This window comes from Eleutherodactylus coqui, chromosome 1, assembly GCF_035609145.1.
Source record: "Eleutherodactylus coqui strain aEleCoq1 chromosome 1, aEleCoq1.hap1, whole genome shotgun sequence".
NCBI classification, from domain to species: domain Eukaryota; kingdom Metazoa; phylum Chordata; class Amphibia; order Anura; family Eleutherodactylidae; genus Eleutherodactylus; species Eleutherodactylus coqui.
The window spans coordinates 379,622,776-379,646,685 of NC_089837.1; the positions used below are offsets into that span (position 1 = coordinate 379,622,776).

Genomic DNA, 23,910 nt, shown 5'->3' on the forward strand with positions numbered 1-23,910 from the left:
CCTCCTCCAACAGGGAAAACATTGTTGGCAAATGCCTTTGCATTGGTTCGTCTGGCGGCAGTCCAAGAATTTCACCTTTACCGACACTACAAGAGAGCCCCCCCACCATCCCCCCGCCACGGCCCACTTAATCCTGGCCACATTCCGAAAACCAACAAAATACAACCGTGGTACTAGGTCCGCAGTCACCACCACATTACCACCAACGCGGTTACTGTTAAGGTGCATATAACCAGTCTGACTGGGGCATGCAGACACCTTGACAGAATGAATAGTGTGTGGCACATAGGTTCCCCATTGCTATGCCCACGTGTGCAGCTCCTGATGGCGGTGGCACAGGATTGTATTTCTCATTGCTTCTGTACAGCATTGTGGGCTATCGCCCCGCCCCTATTAAAGAGGGTCGCTACCTAGCCGTGCCAACCCTGTGCAGTGTGTGCCTGCGGTCCCTCGTCGTGGCAGACGCACTTCTAAATAGACATGAGGGTGGTGTGGCATGAGGGCAGCTGAAGGCTGCGCAGGGACAGTTTGGTGTGCGCTGTGGGGGGGAGGGGGTGCGGTTGGGCAGCATGTAACTCAGGAGAAGTGGCAGTGGAGTGTCATGCAGGCAGTGATTGTGCTTTGTTGGAGGTAGTGTGGTGCTTAGCAAAGGTATGCCATGCTAATGAGCGCTTTTCAGAAGTAAAAGTTGTTGGGAGGGGGGGGGGGCCCACTCTTGCCGCTATTGTGGCTTAATAGTGGGACCTGTGAACTTAGGATGCAGCCCAACATGTAGCCCCTCGCCTGCCCTGGTGTTCGCTCATCTCTAGTAATGAACTTTCCAAAGTGTTGAAATAATTTTCCTTTTCATGTTACTAATTGTCCAGCACTGATGTAACTCCTGCGGTTGCCCCTCCTTTGCAAGCCCTGCTATAAAACACACATCACAAACAGGTTGTATTGTACAGCTAGTGGCTCTGATAGAGGGAAGGCTGTAATCGTGTAAACACTTGACATTGATGACTATTATTTTCTTTCGTTAGGAATACTATCAAAAGAAACATGAACTTTTACATCGTCATAGTCCTTTCTGTCTTTGCTGGTAAGTGCGCCAAACTAAACTAAATTAGCATTTTTGTATTGTTAATCTTGTATAATATTAATATTTTTAGAAAATGATCAACAAATTGGAGGTTCTATGATATCCTGACACACGGCAGATCTGTTGCAGGGATTTTTGCAATGGAAAATCTTTAACGAATGTGTAAATAAAATAGGCGTTTTTTCCTGCAGAATGTGCATGGATTTCTACAAGCTCTATTAAAATCTGTGGAATAGCCACAGAAAATTATGCAAAAGCTTTGCGGTTTGTAAATCTACTCCTACATTTCTTGCCAATACATGTTAATTTTATAAGTAAGTCATCACCTTTCTAACGTTTTACTATACAAAATGTAACTTTATGAAAGAAATATTATAAGAAACAAAAACAGTGTCACTAATTGTGGCTGCACTGAAAAAGGAAGAGCGAATCTACTGGGGGATGTCAGCATAATCTGTAGAAGCTAATAAAGGGGTCAGCCAATTGTTTATTATTGCGTATATAAAGTGTTTTAATGAACTACAAAGGAAGCCGTAGCAGTACATAAAGTCAATGACAAGGGAATTCTATGTGTCTCTAATTTATAGATGTACATAACAGGAACAATAGATGTACCTGGGATTAAAGAACAATTGGTTGGCAGCACAAACTGAAGTTTCTCTTGTTTTAAATCTCAGGCTTTGTGGCTACATCTGGAAAGTATGGTGACATTACTAAGGTTCCCACTACTGGTGCAAGCCTTCAAACAGCTAAACAGGACAAATTAACATACGGCGGTGAGTGCTTAAAGAATACATTTACCCTTGAGCAGTACTATACAGTTTATAATAGAGATATAATTAAAAAAATGTGTAAATAGATTGTAATACTGTTCCTGAATCATCTTCTACTGGATCTCAGAACTGCATTCACAGTTAAAAGGCTTTTGCCTTTTTTATACAGCTATTGGTTCCTAAAAGTATCTATGCACCCTGTATACTATGAAGTATTGGTTGATTCTATCAGAAGCATTAGTTGAAACTTAATTTAACTCTTTACTGATATCCTCCCGCCAACCATCATAGTTAACAAAAGGCTGAACCCTCAGAAAAAAAAAAAATTAGCCCAACTGATCCAAAATCTAAAACATTCACATTAAGCTCAATCAGATTAAGGCTACCTACACATGGGGGAGCGCGTCTGTAGTTTGTCTGAGACATTGCTTTCAATGGGAAACTTTGCATCGCACGCCAGCTATGTGTTTTCCTGTTCCATTGAAAACAATGGCGATTCGTTCTGAGAAACACGAAAATATAGGACATGCAGCGATTTTTGAAAAATTGCTCATGTCTATGGCTCCAATCCAAAGACTGGGGTTCATATTCATGTGAGATTTGTGCAAAGTGGCCTTACTGAAAAATCTAACCCGATATAACTTTCAGTTTTATATTTAACCAGAAAATGGTTAAACTTATCTGAACCCAATATATAAATACATTTCAAAGTGCACTTCCATTAGTTAAATGGGTTGTTCAGTCCGTGAAAAATATAGTGCAATGTTTTTCTGGTATTCTACAGTTAACTTAACAATGACACTTTATTTTTAACTGTATCTCAGACTCCTGTTGTTCTCACAGTCACTTGACTGGAATGTATGTCCTATCTGCTGATCATATAACTTCCCCTCCAGCTTCCCCTTATGTGACAGTGCTCATCATGTACACATAATGTCTGCTTCTTTCTGCATTGTAGGCACAGACATTACAGTGCACTGCAATGCAGAAGTGTTGTCTTGTATTGTCTGAGAGATCAAGCAATTACATGTTCAAGTTCTAGTGTGATTAAAAATATCATAAAAGCTTAATAAAGTTTTAAAATTTAAAATTAAAAGTACAAAAAGAATTAAGAGTAAAAAAGAACTATGTATAAAAAATCTAGACAATAAAAGAATAAACATATAAAATATTGATGCAGTCTGAAGTATTAAAATATCACATTATTTATCCTGAATGGTGAATGCTGTAAAAAAATACAGAATGTCAGAAATGTATGGGGTTTTTAGTCCCCCCATCTCCCCCAAAAAGTTTCATAAAATTGATCAGAAAAGGTGTATATACCCCATATTTGTATGAATACAAACTCCCAGTGAAAAAGAAAGGCTTTTTTGGATCTCAGAATATGGAGATAGGAAGCACTGTGTCGACAGAAAAATACAAAAGTTACAATTCTTGAAAAGCAGGAATGAAAAACCAATAATCCTAAAACTGACTGATCCTTGAGGATTTAAAAGGGAATTGTCATCAGAAAATGACCTACTGCTTAAATAAAAAAATGTTAATATTAAACATATTTTTTTATTTTCCAGGTCATTATGTATATTTAAAAAATATATAATCCTAATGTATCATAGTTTTAATTCTGTTCATTAAGGGGCTTTTTACATGGTACAATTATTGTGCGAATAATTAAGTGAAGTGTTTTTGCTCAATAATTGTTAGGTGCGAACATGTTCAGCGACTGAACGATCAGTGATCAGTCGTTAGATTCTTGCAGATACTTCACCACTCATTTTAATGTATCTTACAGTGTAAATGGCCCTTAAAGGGGTTGTCTCGCGAAAGCAAGTGGGGTTAAGTACTTCTGTATGGCCATATTAATGCACTTTGTAATATACATCGTGCATTAAATATGAGCCATACAGAAGTTATTCACTTACCTGCTCCGTTGCTGGCGTCCCCGTCTCCATGGCTCCGTCTAATTTCAGTGTCTTCTTGCTTTTTTAGACGCGCTTGCGCAGATGGGTCTTCTCCCTTCGGCTTGGCTCGGCAGCACCGGCGTTTTGGCCGATTCCAGCCTCCTGATTGGCTGGAATCGGCACATGTGACGGGGGCGGAGCTACGCGATGACGCGTACAAGGGGCGGAGCCAAGACGCCGCTGCTGCCGAGCGGAGCCGAAGGGAGAAGACCCATCTGCGCAAGCGCGTCTAAAAAAGCAAGAAGACACCGAAATTAGACGGAGCCATGGAGACGTGGACGCTAGCAACGGAGCAGGTAAGTGAATAACTTCTGTATGGCTCATATTTAATGCACGATGTATATTACAAAGTGCATTAATATGGCCATACAGAAGTACTTAACCCCACTTGCTTTCGCGAGACAACCCCTTTAAGCCTAATTTGCAACCTGCTGTTCTGCACAGCAGCCTTTTGAATCCTCGAAACAACAGACTGGAAGTGACTCATTGACTCATTTCTATTTGCAGTGGCAGATTCTGCTATCTAATATGAGTAAAATTTACTTACCTGAAAACTTCTTTTCCTATGGTCCAAAGGCAACAAACAAAATTTTAAGCAAGTAAATTTTACTCTTCATGGATATCCTTCAGGCGGTACATAAAGAGATCCGAGAAGCAATTAGCTGCTTTGTATATTTGTTCTAGAGGAACATTGATTGCTTCTGTCCATGCGGTTGCTGTGGAGCAGGTTGAGTGTGAAGACATTGACCAGGGTACAAGATTCTGACTCTGAGGCCATAAGTTTGATCCATCAAGAGTGGCTCAACTGACTTTCTTTCACTAATTTGGTCCAACATACTGAAGAAAAAGAGCCTCCTCCTTTCTAAATTATTCCACTTGATATAGAATATATTACCAGCATGTCTGCATGTAGATTTTGTAGGGAATTTTCAGCATTTTGCAAAAATATTCCAGTCATTTTAAAGCAACCTAGAGAAGTCTACAAGAAAGTGCCTGAAGAAACAGCAAACCTTTAGCATGCTGCCTTTTGGGGAAAAAAAAGCCATGCCCAAAAAAATGCTCCATAAGGGCGCCTACCCACTGGCGTTGCCGATTTCCGTGCGTGAAAAACGCAGCGTTTTTCACGCGTTTTCCGCGCCTTTTTCGCGGCGTTTTTCGTTAATTTCCATTGACAATCATGGGTGCATTAAGAGAAAAATAAGGAAACATATGCAACTGACAGTTCCTATGTGAAAAATTGCAACGCAACGAAAAAAAACCCCAAATGGACAAGAACACATTCTATGCTAATTGCTCTTCAGAAAAAACGCAAAATGCAATTTAGCATCGCAGGAAAAAAAATCGCCAGTGGGTAGGCGCCCTTAATCAGAAAAAAACAGCCCAGAAAAATGCATTGTCTATATTGTGTTCCATAATTCCCTGTTTTCTACAGCTACTATCTCACCACAAAAATATTAGGAAAAATGCTAGGAAAAAGTAGCTTTCCCCCCAAAATCATTATATGTGAAACCATTCTAAAATGAAAAAAAAATAAAAATGAAATTAGATAGTGATCCTACAGTCCAAACATGTATAATTGGTTATTACATGTTGATTTCCTTGTGGGAATTCATTTTAATTATTACTCTGTATTGCACAATAAAATGGAGGGCAAAAAGAAAAGAAAAACAACTAAATAATATCACTGTCAGGGCTCCTGCACACTTGCGTTTTTCTTGCCCTTTTTTTCACGTGATATCGCTGCGTTTTTTCACACGATTGTCAATGGGACTTTCTAATGTTAAAAACGGGGCTTTGCCGTTTTTATGTGATGCATTTTTAACATTAGAAAGTCCCATTGACAATCGTGTGAAAAAACGCAGCGATATCACGTGAAAAAACACGCAAGAAAAGTGCAAGTGTGCAGGAGCCCTCACTATGTAAAGAACTTTTTGTCCATCAAAAAAGAACCCAAGACACAAAGGGCATATCATATTATGATTTATCTGAACATTCTGTGATACATTGCAGTGTGCACTGCGTATTGAGGTTAGCCTATTTATTAAAATACAATATTTGACAGCATTTAATTAAAACATTTGTAACAGATTAGGACACTGGTGTTACCGTGACTCATACCCCTATGGAAAGCCTTATGAGTGCATTGTTTTCTGCAGGTGTAAAAGCTTCACAGAAGTTGGCTGCAACTGACCTTGGTCGTATGAGTCGCTATAAGGCAAAAATTCTAGCAGTGGCTAAAAAAGAAAACATTGATCCCGCTATCATTACTGGAATGATATCCCGTGAAACACGTGCTGGAAATACTCTGGTTAATGGATGGGGGGACCATAACAATGCTTGGGGTCTGATGCAGGTAATATTTCTGTTTAGTATGCTTTCAAGTTATTTTTCTGCTGAGATCAGAAATGCAGTGACATAAAAAAAGAACACTTTTTTTAATAATTGTATTTTTATGGTTCAAAATGTGTTTATTCGTTTTTTTTTTAACATTTATATAAAGCATGTATAGTAACAACAGGGTATTCTTAAATTGCAGTCAATAAACTATTTAACGCTTCTCTGCATTTGGTTCTTAAATTGTATCCAGTGTCGAACTCTTACTCGTATCTTATGAACCTTTTCTAACAGTCAACGTAAAATGACGCGTTACATGTAAGTTGCTGTTTCCCTTCAGTAGGGACATAAACTGTAGAACAAAGGAAAGAAAAGTGACGAAAGGTAGAAAATTAGTGAAACTTGAGTTAGGGGGAAATGGAGGGGGACGGGGGAACGACCTGCCTGCCTGGTCCTATATATCTCGCGTGCCCTGTTCATATTTTACTATGTTAGAGTGGCGAAACTCCGCGGGGGGGGGGGGCTGAACCTGTCTGCACCCATTTGGTTACTTCCGCCGTCTCTCGCTGTGATGTCCAGGCGGTCCATACCGCTATGTGTTTGTTATGTCGCATTTTGTCTCTGGCGCATAGTTCCTCCAGGTAACCTATCCGGTCTATCGTTTCTAGCCACATTAATCTCGAGGGGGTTGACTGCATTTTCCATCTCCTCGGGATCACCTGCCGTGTCGCTAGTATAAAGAATTTTAGTAGCGATTTTTTGGACCTCGACAGGGCCCCGGGAAACATCGACAGTAGGGCCATCTCCGGTGTCATTTGGGTAGGTACCCCACTGATCCAGGCATATAAGGCTCCTATCTCCTGCCAAAGGGGACAGATCATTGGACACGTCCACCACATATGAATGTATGTGCCCCTCTCTGATTGGCACCTCCAGCATGAATCCGAGTACTGGGGGTATATCCTGGCCAATCTCTCCGGCGTCCTGTACCATCTGGTTAGTATCTTATAATTCAATTTCTGGAACCTGCTGGATATGCTTAGTTTATGTGTGAGGGTGTATGCCTTCCTCCAGTCCTCCTCCGAGGGTGAACGGCCTAAATCCGCCTCCCATTCCCTCTCTAGGGCTATCCCGCACCTCTGTGTGTCCAACTCAACCAAGAAATGGTAAAGGTTGGACGTGTTACCCTTTGCTGCTGAGTTCTGGGTGAATTGACACTCAAAGGGGGTGAGGTTCGCCCTCCACGCTTGGTCTCCTCTTAATGTTCTTACGTAGTGACATAGTTGGAGGTATTGGTACCATGCTGCGGTCACGGGTTCCCCTCCCCCCTGTATTTCCCTGAGTGCTTTAAGACCGTCTTCATTAAGCATGTCTCCCACCCTGGGGATGTCTGCACTCTGACCCTCTATCAGCCTATTGACCAATGTTGATCCTCTGAGGAATGTCGGAATGTCCTGGTTACCCACTAGTGGCGTCAGTGGGCCAGGCCTCCCGACCAATCCTAGCCCGGTGGCCCACCCCATTCACGCCGTGAAGATCCCCTCTATGAATGGGGATAGTCCAATACCCCTATATTTCCCGTTTCCAGGGATCCATATTAGGCCGGATATGTTATGTGGGACCGCGTCTTGTTCCATAATCACCCACCTTTTTTGGTTCCTGCCTCTAGTCAGCTCCAATATCCGTCGGGTTAGCGTAGCTCTGTAATATAATGCAATATTCGGTATCCCCATTCCTCCTCTCTCTTTAGGTCCTGTGAGGGCCCTCCAATTTCGCCTGGGCCTCCCTGAGCCCCATATGAAGCGCATAACCATTCTTCTTACTTTGTTTAAGAAGTTCCCAGGGAGGGGTATTGGTAATGTCTGCAGGACATACAGTATCCTGGGGAGCACATTCATCTTTACTGAACTGATCCTACCAAACCATGTGAGAGGCGCTGCTTTCCATTTGTCCAAGTCTTTTTCTAGTTTTGTTATTAGTGGTTGATAGTTTCTTAGGAATATTTCCTCTACTTTCTGTGTGATATTTATACCTAAGTATTTGATCCCTTCTTTTTCCCATTTAAATGGAAAGGATGCCCGCAGGACTCTCTCCTCAGCTTCGGGGATAGTCACGTTTAATATTTCTGATTTGTTTAGATTTACCTTGAAATTTGAGAGTCGACCAAATTTCCGGAACTCTTCTAGTACACATGGGAGGGCCACGCTAGGACTCGACATGTATACTAGCAGGTCATCTGCATATAATGCAATTTTCTGTTCGTTTTGTGCTATCTGTACCCCTCTGATGCTCGCATTTGCCCTCAGGGCATTCGCCAGTGTCTCCATCACTAAAATATATAGCGAGGGGGACAATGGGCAGCCCTGTCTCGTGCCGTTCCTTATCTGTACCCGCTGTGATAGCCTGCCGTTTACTCGGATTCTCGCCGACGGGTTGTTATATAAAGCCATAATCCATCCCAAGAATCTTGAGCCTAAGCCGATCTGTTTTAACACCGCTTCCATAAATCTCCACTCTACTCTGTCAAACGCTTTTTCGGCATCCACCGACAGCAAGCACAGAGGATCTTTCAACTTAGCCGCCCTCGAGACCAGAGCTATCGTTCTTATGGTGTTGTCTCCTGCTTCCCTTCCCGGCACGAAACCCACCTGGTCCCCATGTATCAGTGCTGGGATATGGGATTGCAGGCGCCCAGCTATCAACTTAGCAAATAGTTTGACGTCAATGTTTAGTAACGAGATCGGTCTGTAATTTCCACAGCACGTTGGGTCTTTGCCAGGTTTGGGGAGAACTGTGATGATCGCCTGCAGTGCCTGTGCCGGGAAGGGACATGTCCTGGAGATCTTATTAAAGGCTTCCAACATCAGAGGGGCCAGACGCTCCATACATATCTTATAAAATCGTGGCGTGAAGCCGTCGGGGCCAGGGCTCTTACCAATTTTTAGTGATATTATGGCTTCTTTCATCTCCTGGAGGGTAAAGTCCTCATCTAGTGCCTGTGCCTCATCGCTCGTGATGCGGGTGTATGTGTTTTCAACCACGTATGTATTCATATCCGCCCCTAGTCTTTCTTCAGTGTCCCCGGGTGCTTTCCTAATATTATATAATTCTTGATAGTACTTATGGAAACTCTCTAAAATCTCTGTGCTACTGTGGACCTTCCCCTTCCCAGGTTTGTGTACCTCAAACACATACGTCTGGGGTGCTCTAGGGTTGAGTGCTCTGGCCAGGCCTTTACCGCTCTTATCTCCGAACTCATAGTGCCACCCTTGTGACTTCTCTCTTTGGCACAGCGGGGCCTGATCCAAGATGCGCACTATTTTTATTCTGGTTGCCGAAATTTCTGCCGCCACACTATCTGTAGGTGTGTTTTTGTTGGTGGATTCTAACTTATCTAGTTGGGACAGGAGTCCTTCTAGTTTGGCGGTCCTCAGTTTTTTGAGACGCGCCCCATGGGGGATAAAGATTCCCCTGAGGACGCATTTGAGGGCCTCCCATTTCACGGGTGCCGACGTGTCATCTGTGTTATGGACTTCTAGGAATGTATCTATTGACTGTTGTATGTCCTGCAGACAGACCTCGTCTTCTAACAAGTTTTCGTTTAGTCGCCAGGAGGAGTACGTGTCTTGTGTGTGTCCCCGTGTTAGTGATCCCCAGACCGGAGCATGGTCCGACCAAATAAATGGGCCTATATTTGATGTGGGCCTTCTATCCAACAATTTGTGTGAAATGAACAGGTAGTCCAATCTGTGGTAGCTATTATGGGCCAGAGAGTGGAAACTAAAGTCCTTCTCTCCTGGGTGTAATATCCTCCACAGATCCACTAGCTTGAGATTTGTTAATTCTGATCGAATTCTGTGTCGTGCTGGTGGGGAGATCCCCGACTTACCCCCGGAGGTGTCGCCAGCTGGGTCCATGGTTAGAGTAAAGTCCCCGCCAAGGATGATAGAAGATCCACCTGCAAAAGTCGCCAGGGCCCCCAGTACTCGGATCCCAAAGCGTTTCTGGTCCTGGTTCGGGAAATAAGCATTTGCTAACGTTATGATTTCATTGTCTATTTGAATTTTAATGAAGATGTATCTCCCATTTTTGTCAGTTTCCACGGTTAACACTTTGTGGGGTAATCTTTTGTGGATCGCTATAGATGTACCACCTGCTTTTTTGTTTGGGTGCGGGCTGTGGTACCATGTCGTATAGTGGCGGTATTTACATTTAGGGATTTTTGTTTCCTGAAAATGGGTCTCCTGGAAGAAGACCACCATGGCTCCCTTGCGATGGAGGTAATCCACGATCTGTCCCCTCTTGGCAGGTCCATTCAATCCCCTTGCATTAAAGGTACAAAAAGTGAGATTAGCCATCATCTGGTATTAGGTGAGCGGTATATTCTTGCGGTAGGTGGAAACGAGGCAGGCAGGTCAGGGTTGGGGAAGGGAAAGATAACGTGAGGTGTACGTAAAGATACGGCATTGTCTTATTAGAGAAGGAGAGTTAAAGAAAACTAAGGGGGGAAAAGTTAAGAGGTAAGGGCCCTAAGGATGGGTCCTTGCGCAGAGTATAGCTGCTGCGTCTGCAGTCAGGGAGAACTACTGGTCAGCAGGTACCAGTATTCGCTCACAATGCGATTGGTCGCCCTGTGCGAGGAACGCGGAGGCACCGGTCAGGACAGGCGTGGAACCCCCCCCGTCCCCCCCACAACTCGACCGTTATCGGTTTGCTACCAGCCCTTTTCGGGGCCTTGGGTTAAGACACCAGAGGCACCAACAAATAGAACAAAACATTGATAATGATGAACAAGTAAACTAGTTTCTTTCCTTGAAGAGATTAAGGCGGTCTCCTGCCCGCACATGTGGCCAAGTGACCACTCTATATTAGGCAGGTTGGACTCCCGCGACTTCCCGGCTGTCAACAAGAGTTAATCATTGGTCAGTCCCTTGTATTGGCACTCAGTTAAGATTATGTGCGGTTGTGAGGCTGAGTCCAGGAAGTTCCATTTATATCGTCAGGACGGCATGTACTTGGTCTTAAGAAAACGTTATTCTTTTGCGAACGGCTGAGGGAGGTTCAGGTATTTTTGGGTGAAGGTTTCTCTCGCCGAGCTCTGGCCTGTACAGTCTGCCATTGTTCTTGTGCTGTAGGGGCCAGGACTGTAGGTACTGTCGGCCAGTCGGGTATTGCCACCATAAGTAGTTGGAAGGTACCCAGAAAGTTGGGTAGGTCGCCGGCGGACCTAAACACTGCCGTCTTCCCGTCTTTGTTTGCTGTTAATGAAAAGGGAAATCCCCATCTGTACGGGATTCCTTTAGCTTTCAGGGTTGTCAGCAGGGGTCTGAGGGCTCCTCTCATTCTCAATGTGTGGCGTGCAAGATCCTGCAGGAGGATTATTGGCCTTCCTTCATGTTGTAAGTCCCCTTTCTCTCTGGCCTTACGTAAGATCGCGTCCTTGTCTCTATAAAAGTGGACTCTGCATATAATGTCCCTTGGCCTGTTGGGATCAGTGGCTCTGGGGCCAAGCGCCCTATGTATTCGATCGATCTCAATAATCTGCGATTAAGCAGCTGCTGGAAGAAGGACTGAGCCCATGAGTCAAGTTGTTGCCCCTCTACTTCCTCCGGCAGACCCCGAATTCTCAGGTTGTTCCTCCTATTTCTGTTTTCCAAATCATCTAAATGCATAATAATGCCAGATATTTGGTCAGCCTGTGCCTTTATTGCCTGTCTATGTGTTTCCAGGATGGCTGCCGTGCCCTCCTGCGTCTCCTCAACTTGTAGTATACGATGGCCTAAGTGTTGCATATCTTGATGAATGCTTTCTAGGGCTTTCTTGTTGGATGATTCTAGCCTCTGGAAAAATTGGTCAAGATCTTTTTTTTTGGGAATGTCCATGATACGGCTCTTCCAAGCCTCCTCATTTATTTTTTCTGGGGAGCCTCTTCTCTCCTTTTGTACTGGGCTGCTGGCTGTACTAGATGTTTGGGAGGGAGACCAGCGGGGACTACTACCCCCATCAGCTATGGGCGACCGTGGTGTGTGCAGTGTTGAGCTCTGCTGCATGCAGGAGCTGCTGCCAGGGTTACTCACTGTGCTTTCAGGCTCGCTGTCTCCCTCCTGCTGCTCCAGCCTTCTCTCTCTGCGGGGCTGGGGGCTTTCTTCCCTTGCCGGTGAGCTTGTCCTGTGCGTGTTCCGGCTTCCCTGCTTCTCCTCCTGCCCTCCGGAGTGTCGAGCCGGTTCAGCGTTGTCATGGTGCTCCTGTGATCGGAGCCTCGTGGGAGCCGGCGCCATCTTGCCTCCGCCGGCGGTCTCACCCCCGCTGCCTAGGAACCACTCCAGGGTGCCTCCACGGCTTGTCGGGGTGCGGGACTGTGATCGCGGGAGCCTCTTCCTGCCCATGGAATATCGGGCGATCGCCTTTCACTGCACTGTGGTGCCTCTGAGTGCAGTTTAAGGTAGGGGACGCGGGAGCTCGCCGAAGAAGCTACCTATCCCGCCATCTGCAAGCCACGCCTCCTCTAATTGTATTTTTATTAAAGAAAAATTTTCTATACAAAGAAATCAAAAGAGAACACTTTTAATACCCTGCAAAACAATAGTTTTTGAAGTTCTATAAAGAAGCTAGAGATGAGCGAGCACACTCGGGGGGCGGCAGGGGGTAGTCTCACTCTGCACCCCGCTCTCTCCCGCCACCCCCCGCTGCCACCCTGAGCATGCTGGGACGAGAAGGCAGTTACTTGAGAAGAGCGCGGGAGACCAAATTCAGAATTTACTCACCTGCTCCGGATCTTCCCTTCGCCATGGCTTCATCTTCTCTCCGTCGCGGCCGGATCTTTTTTCTTCGGGCCGGTGCATGCGCGGGGCACGCAACCGACGTGCCCTGCGCATCTGCCGGGCTGAAGAAAGAAGATCCGGCCGCGACGGAGAGAAGATGAAACCGCGGCGAAGGGAAGATCCGGAACGGGCGAGAGGTGAGTTAATTCTTATTTTTATGCCTCATGTCCGCGGGGCAGGAGGGACCCGCTACGGATTCTCCAATGGAGAATCCGTAGCAGGCCTGATTTTCCCCGTGGACATGAGGCCTTAGTAGACTTGTGAGTAGCTTCCTCTAGTCAGTAGTAGCAGGAACAGATCTCATCAGTCTCCTGGGAAAACAAATTCCTGTTTTAATCTTCTCCAGTGCACATGTCTGAAGCTCTCAGACACTCAGACACCAGCTCCTGCTCTGCAGACTGACTCCTTTTAATCTAGCAGGTGCCTGAGCTCCACCTGGTTTCCTGGCTCAGGTGAAAACCTGTACTGGAAAGAGGATGCGAGGCCTACATCACCGAGTTGAGCAACCTCTGCGACACATACCTTCCATCCCTGACTTCTCCTCTCACCCTGCTACAATATAATATATATATTTACCTTGTTTATATGGATTGAAATCAGTCAGTTAGAAAAATCTCGTTAGGCTGCCTTACGAAATTGAATTTAAAGCTGCCACAAGTTCGCAAGTGCAGATCAGCTCTATTGATGCAGATTTCAAATCTGCATGAGTAAAAACCAACACCGGCAATTTCCATTGCAGTAAATGACACGGATTCTGTCAGAATCTGACCTAAACATACTCCTTATTAATGAAGCCTAATAAATAACACTGTGCAACACAATTTTCGTAACAGATAAGCAGGTGGGTGGCTCATAGTAACTTTATTGAATTATATTCAAATATTATATCTGCTTTTTTCTGCCACGTAAGGTTTTCCAGTTATGGGGAATAATGTAATCCAATTGTCATTGTATTGTATTTTTTGTAAAAATGCCTATACCATTAATCAAGTCGACTCGCCATTAACCTTGCTTAATAAAAATAATAATAATGTTCATTTGTATAGCGCCAACATATTCCGCAGCGCTTACATAGACAGGGGGAATACAGAAATTAAAAAAATACAAAAGTTACAGAACCACGGTTACATAGTAATCAGTTGATGGAAACAATATTGGTGAGGGTCCTGCTCCAACGAGCTTACATACTACAAGTAATGGGGGGATACAGAAGACAAAGGGGCTGGAGATGTGCGCGGTATGGCGGGGTGGAGAGTGAGGGATTCTATACACAGACAATGGGCAGACATTTGGCCGTGTGACGGCAGAAACAGTATAACTGCAGGAGCGGTTTATGATGGCTGCCAGGGATTGCAGTCAATAGGTCAGGGAGCATGTTTTCAGGGGGACTACAGAGGGGTTTGTTTAGGGTATGCGGTATGCCTCCCTGAAGAGGTGCGTTTTTAGGGCACGCCTGAAGTTCTGCGAGTCCTGGATTGCTCGGGTAGCCTTTGGTAGTGCATTCCAGAGGACCGCTGCAGCTCTGGAGAAGTCTTGGAGGCGGGAATGAGAAGTGTGAATTAAAGGGGCGCTCAGTCTGGTTTCCTTAGCAGAGCGGAGAGCCCGGGCTCTTGGATGGATTGAGATGAGGGGAGGCAATATAGGGTGGCGCTGCGCTATGGAGGGCTTTGTGGATGAAGGTAGCGAGTTTAAATTGAATTCTGTATTTATGGGCCAGCCAGTGCAGTGACCGGCACAGGGCAGAGGCGTCTGAGTAGCGGCTGGACTGGAAGATGAGCCTGGCTGCCGCATTCAGGATGGATTGGAGAGGGTAGAGTCTGGTGCAGGGGAGGCCGATCAGCAACGAGTTGCAGTAATTGAGCCGAGAGTGGATGAGGGCCACAGTAAGCGTTTTTAGCGTGCCCACAGTTAGAAAAGACCGGATTCTTGGGATGCTCTTGAGGTGCAGCTGACATGTTCGGGAGAGAGATTGAATGTAGGGAGTAAATGATAGATCAGAGTCAAATATGACCCCATGGCAGTGGGCATGTTGTCTAGGAGTTATGGTGGTGCCACACACTGAGATGGAGATGTCAGGAAGAGGTCGGTTAGTGGAGGGTGGAAATACCAATAAATCAGTTTTAGAGAGGTTTAGTTTTAGGTAGAGAGAGGACATAGTGTTAGAGACAGCAGGCAGACAGTCGGTGATGTTTTGGAGGAAAGGTGCAGAGATGTCATCGGAAGAGGTGTAAAGCTGGGTGTCGTCAGCATACAGGCGGTATTGGAGGCCAAATCTCCTGATGGTTTGTGCAATAGGGGCTGTGTGGATAGAGAAAAGGAGGGGGCCAAGGACCGAGTCCTGGGGGACCCCAACAGCAAGGGGAAGAGGAGGGGAGGTAGAGGCAGCAAAGGAGACGCTGAAAGAGCGGTCAGATAGGTAGGAGGAGAACCAGAAGAGAGCAGTGTCCTTCAGGCCGATGGAGCGGAGCATACTGAGGAGGAGTTTGTGGTTGACAGTGTCAAATGCTGCGGATAGGTCGAGGAGGATCAGTAGGAAGTAATCGCAAAAAGAACAAAAGTGATTGCGCAACTATTTCGCAATCACAGTTACACACTGCACGCTGACTGAACACTATAAGGGTAGGTTTATGTAACATATAGGGTATTTTTCCACGTGGCGGAAACACTGCGGACCATCCACCAGTAAGCTGTAATTAATGAACTGTGTTTTTACAGGTCATTGGTTAGATTGGGACTATTTTTCACAATGTAATAACAATATGGCTGAGCGGCGCGGATGTGTGAACAATCCAGACAATTTCTGATAGGTCTGTGGACAGTTCACAACAAAGATATAGCGGAGGAGAATAACATCTTTGGTGAAGTGGGCCTATCACAAGTATTTCAGAATAGAGCTTGGTGACCAAGATAAGAAGTGGCACCGCACATAATCTGTGTGTCATGTAACACTCATCTCACACAGTGGCTGAAAGGCAAGAGTAGAACACCATTCCAATGGTATGGCGAGAACAAAGAGACCACCATACTCACTGGTATTTGTCATGCAGAAGTAAGGTTTCTCCAGTAAACAAAAAGATAACATTCTGTATCCAGACATACGTTCTGCAATAAAACCTGTGCCTCACAATGCCAGATGACCTTTCCTGATCCAAGGGGAAGTTACTATTGGCCTCTGCCTGGGAAGCATCCCTGGGACTAATATGGTGGTCACTTTTACTCCTGGGGCCACAATAGGGGACACTGTTACTACTGGAGCAACTATGGGGGTCACTATTACTACTGAGACCACTGTGAGAGACACGTTTAGTACTGGGGCTACTATAGGGGTCACTATTGTGGCTCATGCCCACTGGACATAAGCGCATTTCAGTCATGCAAATGCAATATGTATTCACATGACCAAAAATCGCTTATGCCCATGTTTTTCACCTTCTCTGGCATGTTTTTAAGTGCACAAATACACTGCATATTTGCGCATGCAAAAAAGAACGTAGACAGGCTCATTGAAATGGTGCGCAAATAAGCAGATTTCCTGCGTACGTACTCACTGCGTACTTGTGCCCGACCATTCACTTCTATGACTTATTGCAGTGTGTAATACGCCCCAACTAGGTCATGCTGCATATTTTTTCACGTGATTGTACATTACGCACACAACATATCTCAGTCATTGAAGACTGTTAAAAAGGGAAGTACAATCTGAATATGATGGTCGACTTTTGCTGGTTCTTACAGGAGGAAGTCAAGCTTCAAGTGTCATTTTCCACCAAAGCAGGTTGACTAGTAATATTACAGCATGTCCAAACTGTAATCCTCTTAAATAAAGGAAATGGTTTGTAACTTGAAAATGAGACATGCTGCTATTATTCAATGTTACCAGTGGAATCAGCAGGTTTTAGTTTTACAGAAAAATATCAATTACTTTCTGTTATGAAAGGGTTTTAAAAATTTGTTGCACAGTGTAATCAATAGGTGTAAATTGTACAGTGCAGCCATATTGCTTGTCAGATTTGAATGATCTTCTCAGCAACTAACATTTAACTATCATTTTTCTTGGTATGCTGTTTCAATAAAGTGAAAATGTTACCATCTGCTGTAGAGATAATTTAAAAGTGACAAATAACATGGCTGAACTTCTTGTGGTTACTTGCAATAATGGAAGGAAAATAACAAACTAAGGGCTTATTTACATGAGCATCTATCGGCCGGCGATTTCACCGCCCAACTGATACACACTTCCATCTGAGCTGTCTCCCCCTCACCGGCTCTCTGCCTCTCTCCTCCACTCCGGCTGTTTGCAATGGGAATGGGCCCGATAGGGGCGGAGATAAGCTCCCACCTCCTAACCTTGCCCATAGCCAGCAATGGAAGTGGGCGGGACAGAGTGGAGCTTAGCTCTGCCCCGTACCATCCACTCCCATTGCAAACATCAGAATGGAGGAGAGAGGCAGAGAGCTGGTGAGTGGAAGGAAAGGTGGGGGGGACTGCTTAGATGGAAGTGTATATCGGCCAGGTGTGAAAACCAGCATTTTTACCCAGCTTTTCATAGCAATTCCTCTTTAAATAAATGCAAACTTGATAATCTTCTACAACATGTTGCAACATCTATAGGGAAAAAAAACTGTCTTAGTTAAACGTACAGAGGTGCGAGTTTGAATTAGGGTGGTTTCACATCTGCGTCGGGGTTCCGCTTTCCTGCTCCATTTCGGGAGCAGTAAAGGGAAACCCCCGCAGCCGAATGATCTGGACGGAACTGAACAGCGCCAAATAGATCCAATTGACTCTGAGATCTGCACAGATTCTGTTCAGCTGCCCGGCTTCTAGACTGAAGAAAAAGCGATTTTTCTTCTGGTACTTTGAGCCAGATCTGTGTAGGAACCTCTGGCCGAAGGTTCCAACGCTGATGAGAAACCACCCTTAATTCACTTCTACAATCTTTTTTGAGTTCTGCTTCCAAACTAGCATCTGGATTTCTGTAATGCAATGACATTCCTGTTTCGACAGGTTGACAAAAGGTACCACAAACCTGTTGGGGCCTGGGACAGTGAACAACATATTACCCAGGGAACACAAATTCTTATTTATATGTGGAATGCAATCAAGAAGAAATTTCCTAAAGCTTCCAATGAGGCGGTACTGAAAGGTAATCAATGTATACTAAATTCTTCAATTCCTTCAACAATTTGTACAAGATTGCTCAGCGTGCTGAGGTGCCAGAGTAGTTAAATAATTCCCTAAAATGAGGAGGTTGTAATTCCATAGAATGCATTCTGCAACTGGATGTGTGAGTGAAGGTAGTTATATGAGTTGTAATTATTTCTGTACAGAACAATTAAATTGCATGGGTCATTTTAGGTTTTCAGTTCAGTTCTCTGTTCTGTAGAGAAATGGAAATAAAACAGAATTAAAAGGTTCAATTTCTCCCCATTTATTTCAATATGGTTTAAAAAAAACTGGAAAATTTGAGGACACAATTGTAGTGCGGTAGATACTTCCCAACTAATATTCCACTGAATTTCCTTGAGGGTCCGTGATTTTGAGGCGGTCTTGTGTGGTGGGTGTATTCTAGCCGCTGTACGGATGTCTAACATTCGAGTTTTTATAACACAGGTACAGAGATGGGGGATTGTTTGTTCCTTTGCTTTACAAGATATATATATAAAAAAAAGTTTGGTACGGTGTTAGCCAGAAGAGCAAAATGTGATTGTTCTCAGCAGGAGAAACCAAGTAATCTTGTAGATAGGTTCAAAAGCTCGCTATAACATTATGTATTTTTGTTGCCATTAAAAGGTATCATATCGATGAGATTACTTGGTTTCTCTTGCTGAGAACAATCACTAGATACATCTTGACTAGAGTTGAGCGAACGTACTCTGGCGAGCTTGATACTAGTTCGAGTATTAGCGTACTCGATGGTGCTTGTTACTCGAACAAGCATCAAATCGCGTTCGACCCCGCTCCCTGCTGTGACGTGCCTGTTTTGGCCCCTCCCTGCCACTACGCAACGCCCGTCATTTGAAAATTTTTGGTCTGGCAGGGAAGGGGAAAGACGGAAGAGGGTAGAGGGAGAGGAACCAAGAAAGAAAAAAAAACTCGGGACCATGCGTTCCACATACAAAAATGCTCCAGTCTCCCATTGTAGTCAATGGGGTTCGTTACTCGAGTAGAGCTCTCGAATTTTACGAAAAGATCGACTCGAATAACGCGGACCCGAGCATTTGGGTGTTCGCTCATCTCTAATCTTGACCCAAGAACCACTGTCAAAGAAAAGCTTTTTATTACAACATTGTGGTGTTGCACACTATTACGATATGCATACATACTACTGAAGCTTCTTTATTTTTATGCTTTTGTAAGCTTTGTAGGTTTTCCTGAAGATGCAAATAAAATATTGTTTTTAAAAAAGCAAATAAAGAATTAAAAGAGTGCAGAGCTATTTTTCCATCCAAAAAAAAAAAAAACCTTACAAAACAGATGTAAACAGAAATCTTTCAGTTTGATTTCCTTTTCTTAAAATCCCTTTGAAATCAATTGAGGGAAAAACTAAAACTTTTAATTTAGTTTTTTTTTCCCCCACATCTTTACTCCAAAAACAGAACAGAGAAACTGAAACCCTGCACTGAGCCCTAACGCAGGCGTGAATTCACCATTTGCCTTTATTCACACGAGCGTTTTTACGCGGCTATTTAGCTGCGTTTTTACATTGGTCAAAAATCGTAACCATCTGAAGCATCGGCTACCAATGTATTCGTTCAGATGACCAATTCTTAGCCGCGTAAAAACGTAGCGCCGGAAAAAAATAGCACATGCACAACCGAATTTATATGCTGCCGGAAAATATAGTTCTAAGATATAAGCCCTATCTTTTGACCGACTCCTATGGGAGCTGCAAAAAAAGGGAGAGGGGAGGCAGTTTAGTAGTGTCCAACACAGGGAAAAACTTACAGGTGCTGCTATTTAGGCATTCAAAGTCATTCCGAGGATTTCTGCCAAGTGAGGGATTTCCAGGCTAGAGCATATTTTTTTTGCCCAGCTGTGTGAACGGACAAGAAAGCTCTAATTAGGTTCGGGACTTGATCATGTCTTTTCTTCATTCACACGACTTTACGGCGTGTGCGGGCGACCGTAAAAACACATACGCTCGTGTGAATGAAGCCTGAGTCTTACCTTTCATACCGTAATATGTCCTGGCATACCCAAAATACTGCAGGCTATTTCTAGGAAATACCACAGACATAGTAAGACATCATTTGTCAGGAAGACCATGTAATATATGGTGGCCCATTCATCTAAATGAGCACCACGTACAAAATGCCATATTTCTCTTGCAACAGCCACTCACAGCTTTGCTGATCAATATAGATTTTAGGTACAAAACCTGATGTGATCAGCCGATGATGTGAAGAAGCCTAAATGCTCATGGTTTTCAATTGTATTGAGGGAATTTTATTTTGCATACAACAGTCTTATCCCTTTAAGTATTTTTTTGCAGTTATCTCCATTTCCCTGATTGCCATTAAAAACACTTCTTGCCAAGAAAAGAAAGAGTCACGGCACGGCCTGACTGTTAGGCCTCAGTCACACGGGCGCATCGGCACCCGTACACCGGTGCCGACGCGCCCGTGTGACTGCAGGAAGGAGACGGACGTACCTAAAGACGGCCGTCTCTCTGCAGCGCCGGAGGAAAGAACACATGACCGGCAATGAAGCCGGTCACATGTTCTATCCTCCGGCGCTGCAGAGAGACGGCCGTCTGCAGGTACGTCCGTCTGCTGGTGTCAGTCACATGGGTGCCAATGCGCCCGTGTGACTGAGGCCTTAGGCTGCCTTCACACTGGCTTGAATATCATGCAAAATTTCTGCGTTGTGAGACGCACAAATATGAACCCCATTCTTTTGAATGGGTTTATACACATTAGCAATGTTTTCCTGTATGGCACTGCGATGAGATGCTATGCAGCATATTCTATCTAGTTGTGAGATCTTGCATCACAGCCCTATTGTTTTCAATGGGGCATGCCGCAGGAGCACTGGCCCAATTGAAAGTAATAGGAAAACTCATAGAACCTCTGCTGTGGCTGTTATAGCAACAGCGGGGGATTCCCTTTAACACCGCATTGTTGTATGGGTGTTTTTACATGAAACCGCCACGCATCCATAGGGCTTTTACATGGTGGGAGTGATATTCACTGCCTGATATTGCCCTCGCCAGTGTGAAGGAGCCCTTTGATTAACCCGTTTAGGACTAGCCACAGTAAATTTATGGTGGCTCGTCCAGGGCTTAAAGCACCGCCAATAGTAAAATTACGGCGGCGCTTTAAGTCTCCTGCTCTGCAATCAATCAGAGGAAGGAACCGCTTATCAGCTGTTAGTGACAGCTAATAAGCCGGAGCAGAAGGCAGGAGGGGTGTTTAACCCTTTCTGCTTCCCTAATACACAGTGCTCAATGAGCACTGTGTGGGGAAAGTGAAAGTAAAATGCACTTTCACTACAGGAGTCGGGGGGGGGGGGGGAGGGGGGGGGTGTCATGTGACCTCCCGGGATTCCCTATTACTGCAGAGCTGGAGGGTCAGACTAGACCCTGGCAGCTCTGCTGGTGACTAATGTCACTACATGGGTTGCTTTCCCCTGTAACTGGGGCTCCTATGGATGCCCCAGCTATAGTGGGAAAGTGCATTTGCTCGGACAAGTAAGCAGTTACTCGAGAAGAGAGATGCTCACTCGAGTATCTGCCTTAAACAACCGTGCTCACTCATTTCTATTAATAATGCAAAGCTATATCTTCAGAAAGACTATAAAATGTACAGCAGTATGAAAAGTTGTTTATATTTTCTTTTTTTTTTTTTTTTTTACAGGGTCTATTGCTGCATACAACGCAGGTCAAAATAGCGTTACTGACTTGAACAAAGTTGACCAAAGGACAACTGGAGGAGACTATGCCAATGATGTTGTTGCCCGTGCTCAGTACTTCAAAAGTCATGGATATTGAATAATGCCTTTCTTATTTACTGGCTTCTTGTATTTGGTTTTAATCTTTAATACTCGATACAATGCATAGCTTATAATGATTAAAAGTAAAGCATAAGAATTAAGATAAATCAACTTGACTACAAAATAATTACACTTATAATTTGAATGCAACAAAATATTCTACAAATAAATGTATCACTTTTAAAGGCAGAACTGGTTTACTTTTGTGTTTTCTTGTGTTTATTTTAACAAAGACAGTAAAACCATCCCATTAGTTATCAAACAGTAAATATGTCTTGTCCAGAATCCGCAATAGGTGATGTCAAACTGGCTCACCTCCAAAGGGGCCACCTTGGCTACAATTCTTGTAAATCACAGCTAAAGTGTTGAGGTTTTGCCATGATTTATGGTGTCATGGCAAAATTGCTTCATTTTTTTACCATGGTTATATACAATCCCAATTCCAAAAAAGTTGGGGCGCTGAGTAAATTGTATTTAAGTGAAAAGAGAGCAAAGATTTAGAAATCTCAAAAACACTTTATTCACAATAGAACACATATGAGAAGTTAAAAGTGAGACATTTATCCATTTCATTTTTTTTAAAATCAAGTCATTTAGAAATTGATGGCATCTCCAAAAAACTTGGGACAGGGTTAACAAAAGGCGGGAAAAGTAAGTCGTACAATTGTTGAAAGTTCTTTTTTTCCAGTAAACATCTGTGACGTAGGTTTATTGCAGGTTGTGATAGTATTGTGATGACTGTACAACTATATTGAAAAGTCACGTGATGTACTTTTCTGTTACGTATATCTTTGTTAGTCTCTAATAAAATGAGATTTGATTTTAAAAAAAGTAAGTGGTACTAATGAAAAATAGCTGGAGGGTCAATTTTCTAAGTCACATGACTGTAAAAAAAAAAAAAAAAAAAAGCATGTTAGAGAGTTTGAGTTTTTCAGAGGCAAAGATGGTCAGAGGTTCACCAACCTGTGAAAAACTGGGCTCACAAAATTGTGGAGTAACTTCAGAAAAATGTTCCGTAACATAACATTGTGAAGGCTTTGGATATCCCAATTTATGTGTACAAGGCTGATAGTCAATATTGGATGCTCAAAATCTGTGGGCCTTCAGGCATCACTGGATTAACAACAGGCATGGTTCTATAATGCAGATCACTGCATGGGCCAATGTCTCTCTTAGGGAAGACCTTGCATATTTTAGCAGGACAATACTAAACTACATAATGCATCCATCACAATATCATGGCTTCACAGAAGAAGAGTCCGGCGGCTGAACCGACCGCCTGGAGTCCAGACCTGTTAAAAATATTTGGCACATTATGAAATATAAATCCGACAAAGATAACCCATGACAGTGGAGGAGCAAGAATCCTGCATCAGCAATTGGTCTCCTCACTTCCCAGATGTTTACAGACTGTTGTAAAGAGAAGGGGGGAGGCTACACAATGGCAGACATGGCCCTGTTCCAACTTTTGTAGAATGTGTTGCTGCCATCAATTTTTAAACAAGTTCATTTTTTTAAATTAAATTGAAAAAAAATGTCTGCCTTTCACTTTCTGATGTGTTCCATGTTCTACTGTGACTATAATAAGGCAAGATGAGATTTCTAAATCATTGCATTATTTTTTTCTTTACATTCATTTATATTTTACACAGCATCCCAATCTTTTTGGAATTGGGGTTGTAATTCACAGCATAAAAATGAGCTAAATGGCCATTTTGGACTTATATTAACCAACAGATCGGATAGAATAACAAAAGGTACAGGTCGGAAGGCACCTGGGAAATGGAGAGCCATTAGACAGTCATCTGGCACCACTGTTATGAGCAGATTCTGATGACTTAAATGTAAAGTGAGGCTTTTAAAGCGTTCTCTCTGCAGAACTGTTGGGACATAGTATTCTTCTGCTCTCTAAAGTGGAGGGAGAAAGATCTGCATACAGACGCACTGAG

The 23,910-nt window shown here is 43.8% G+C and overlaps 1 protein-coding gene across 1 annotated transcript; it reads left to right on the top strand.

The window, feature by feature from the left end:
* The first annotated feature begins 954 nt into the window (after positions 1-954).
* Positions 955-22,118, top strand: LOC136612449 (lysozyme g-like). The gene is made up of 5 exons (XM_066592812.1): positions 955-1,081; positions 1,759-1,857; positions 5,972-6,168; positions 17,975-18,113; positions 21,826-22,118. The coding sequence occupies exons 1-5, from the start codon at positions 1,042-1,044 to the stop codon at positions 21,957-21,959; spliced, it is 609 nt and encodes a 202-aa protein (XP_066448909.1). The 5' UTR covers positions 955-1,041; the 3' UTR covers positions 21,960-22,118.
* Positions 22,119-23,910: the final 1,792 nt, after the last annotated feature.

Excerpts from the sequence above, each read along its gene's own strand:
- LOC136612449 (XM_066592812.1), top strand. The coding sequence starts at position 1,042 with ATGAACTTTTACATCGTCATAGTCCTTTCTGTCTTTGCTG. Across the intron at positions 1,858-5,971 it reads GGACAAATTAACATACGGCG|GTGTAAAAGCTTCACAGAAG; the intron begins GTGAGTGCTTAA and ends TGTTTTCTGCAG. Across the intron at positions 6,169-17,974 it reads ATGCTTGGGGTCTGATGCAG|GTTGACAAAAGGTACCACAA; the intron begins GTAATATTTCTG and ends CTGTTTCGACAG.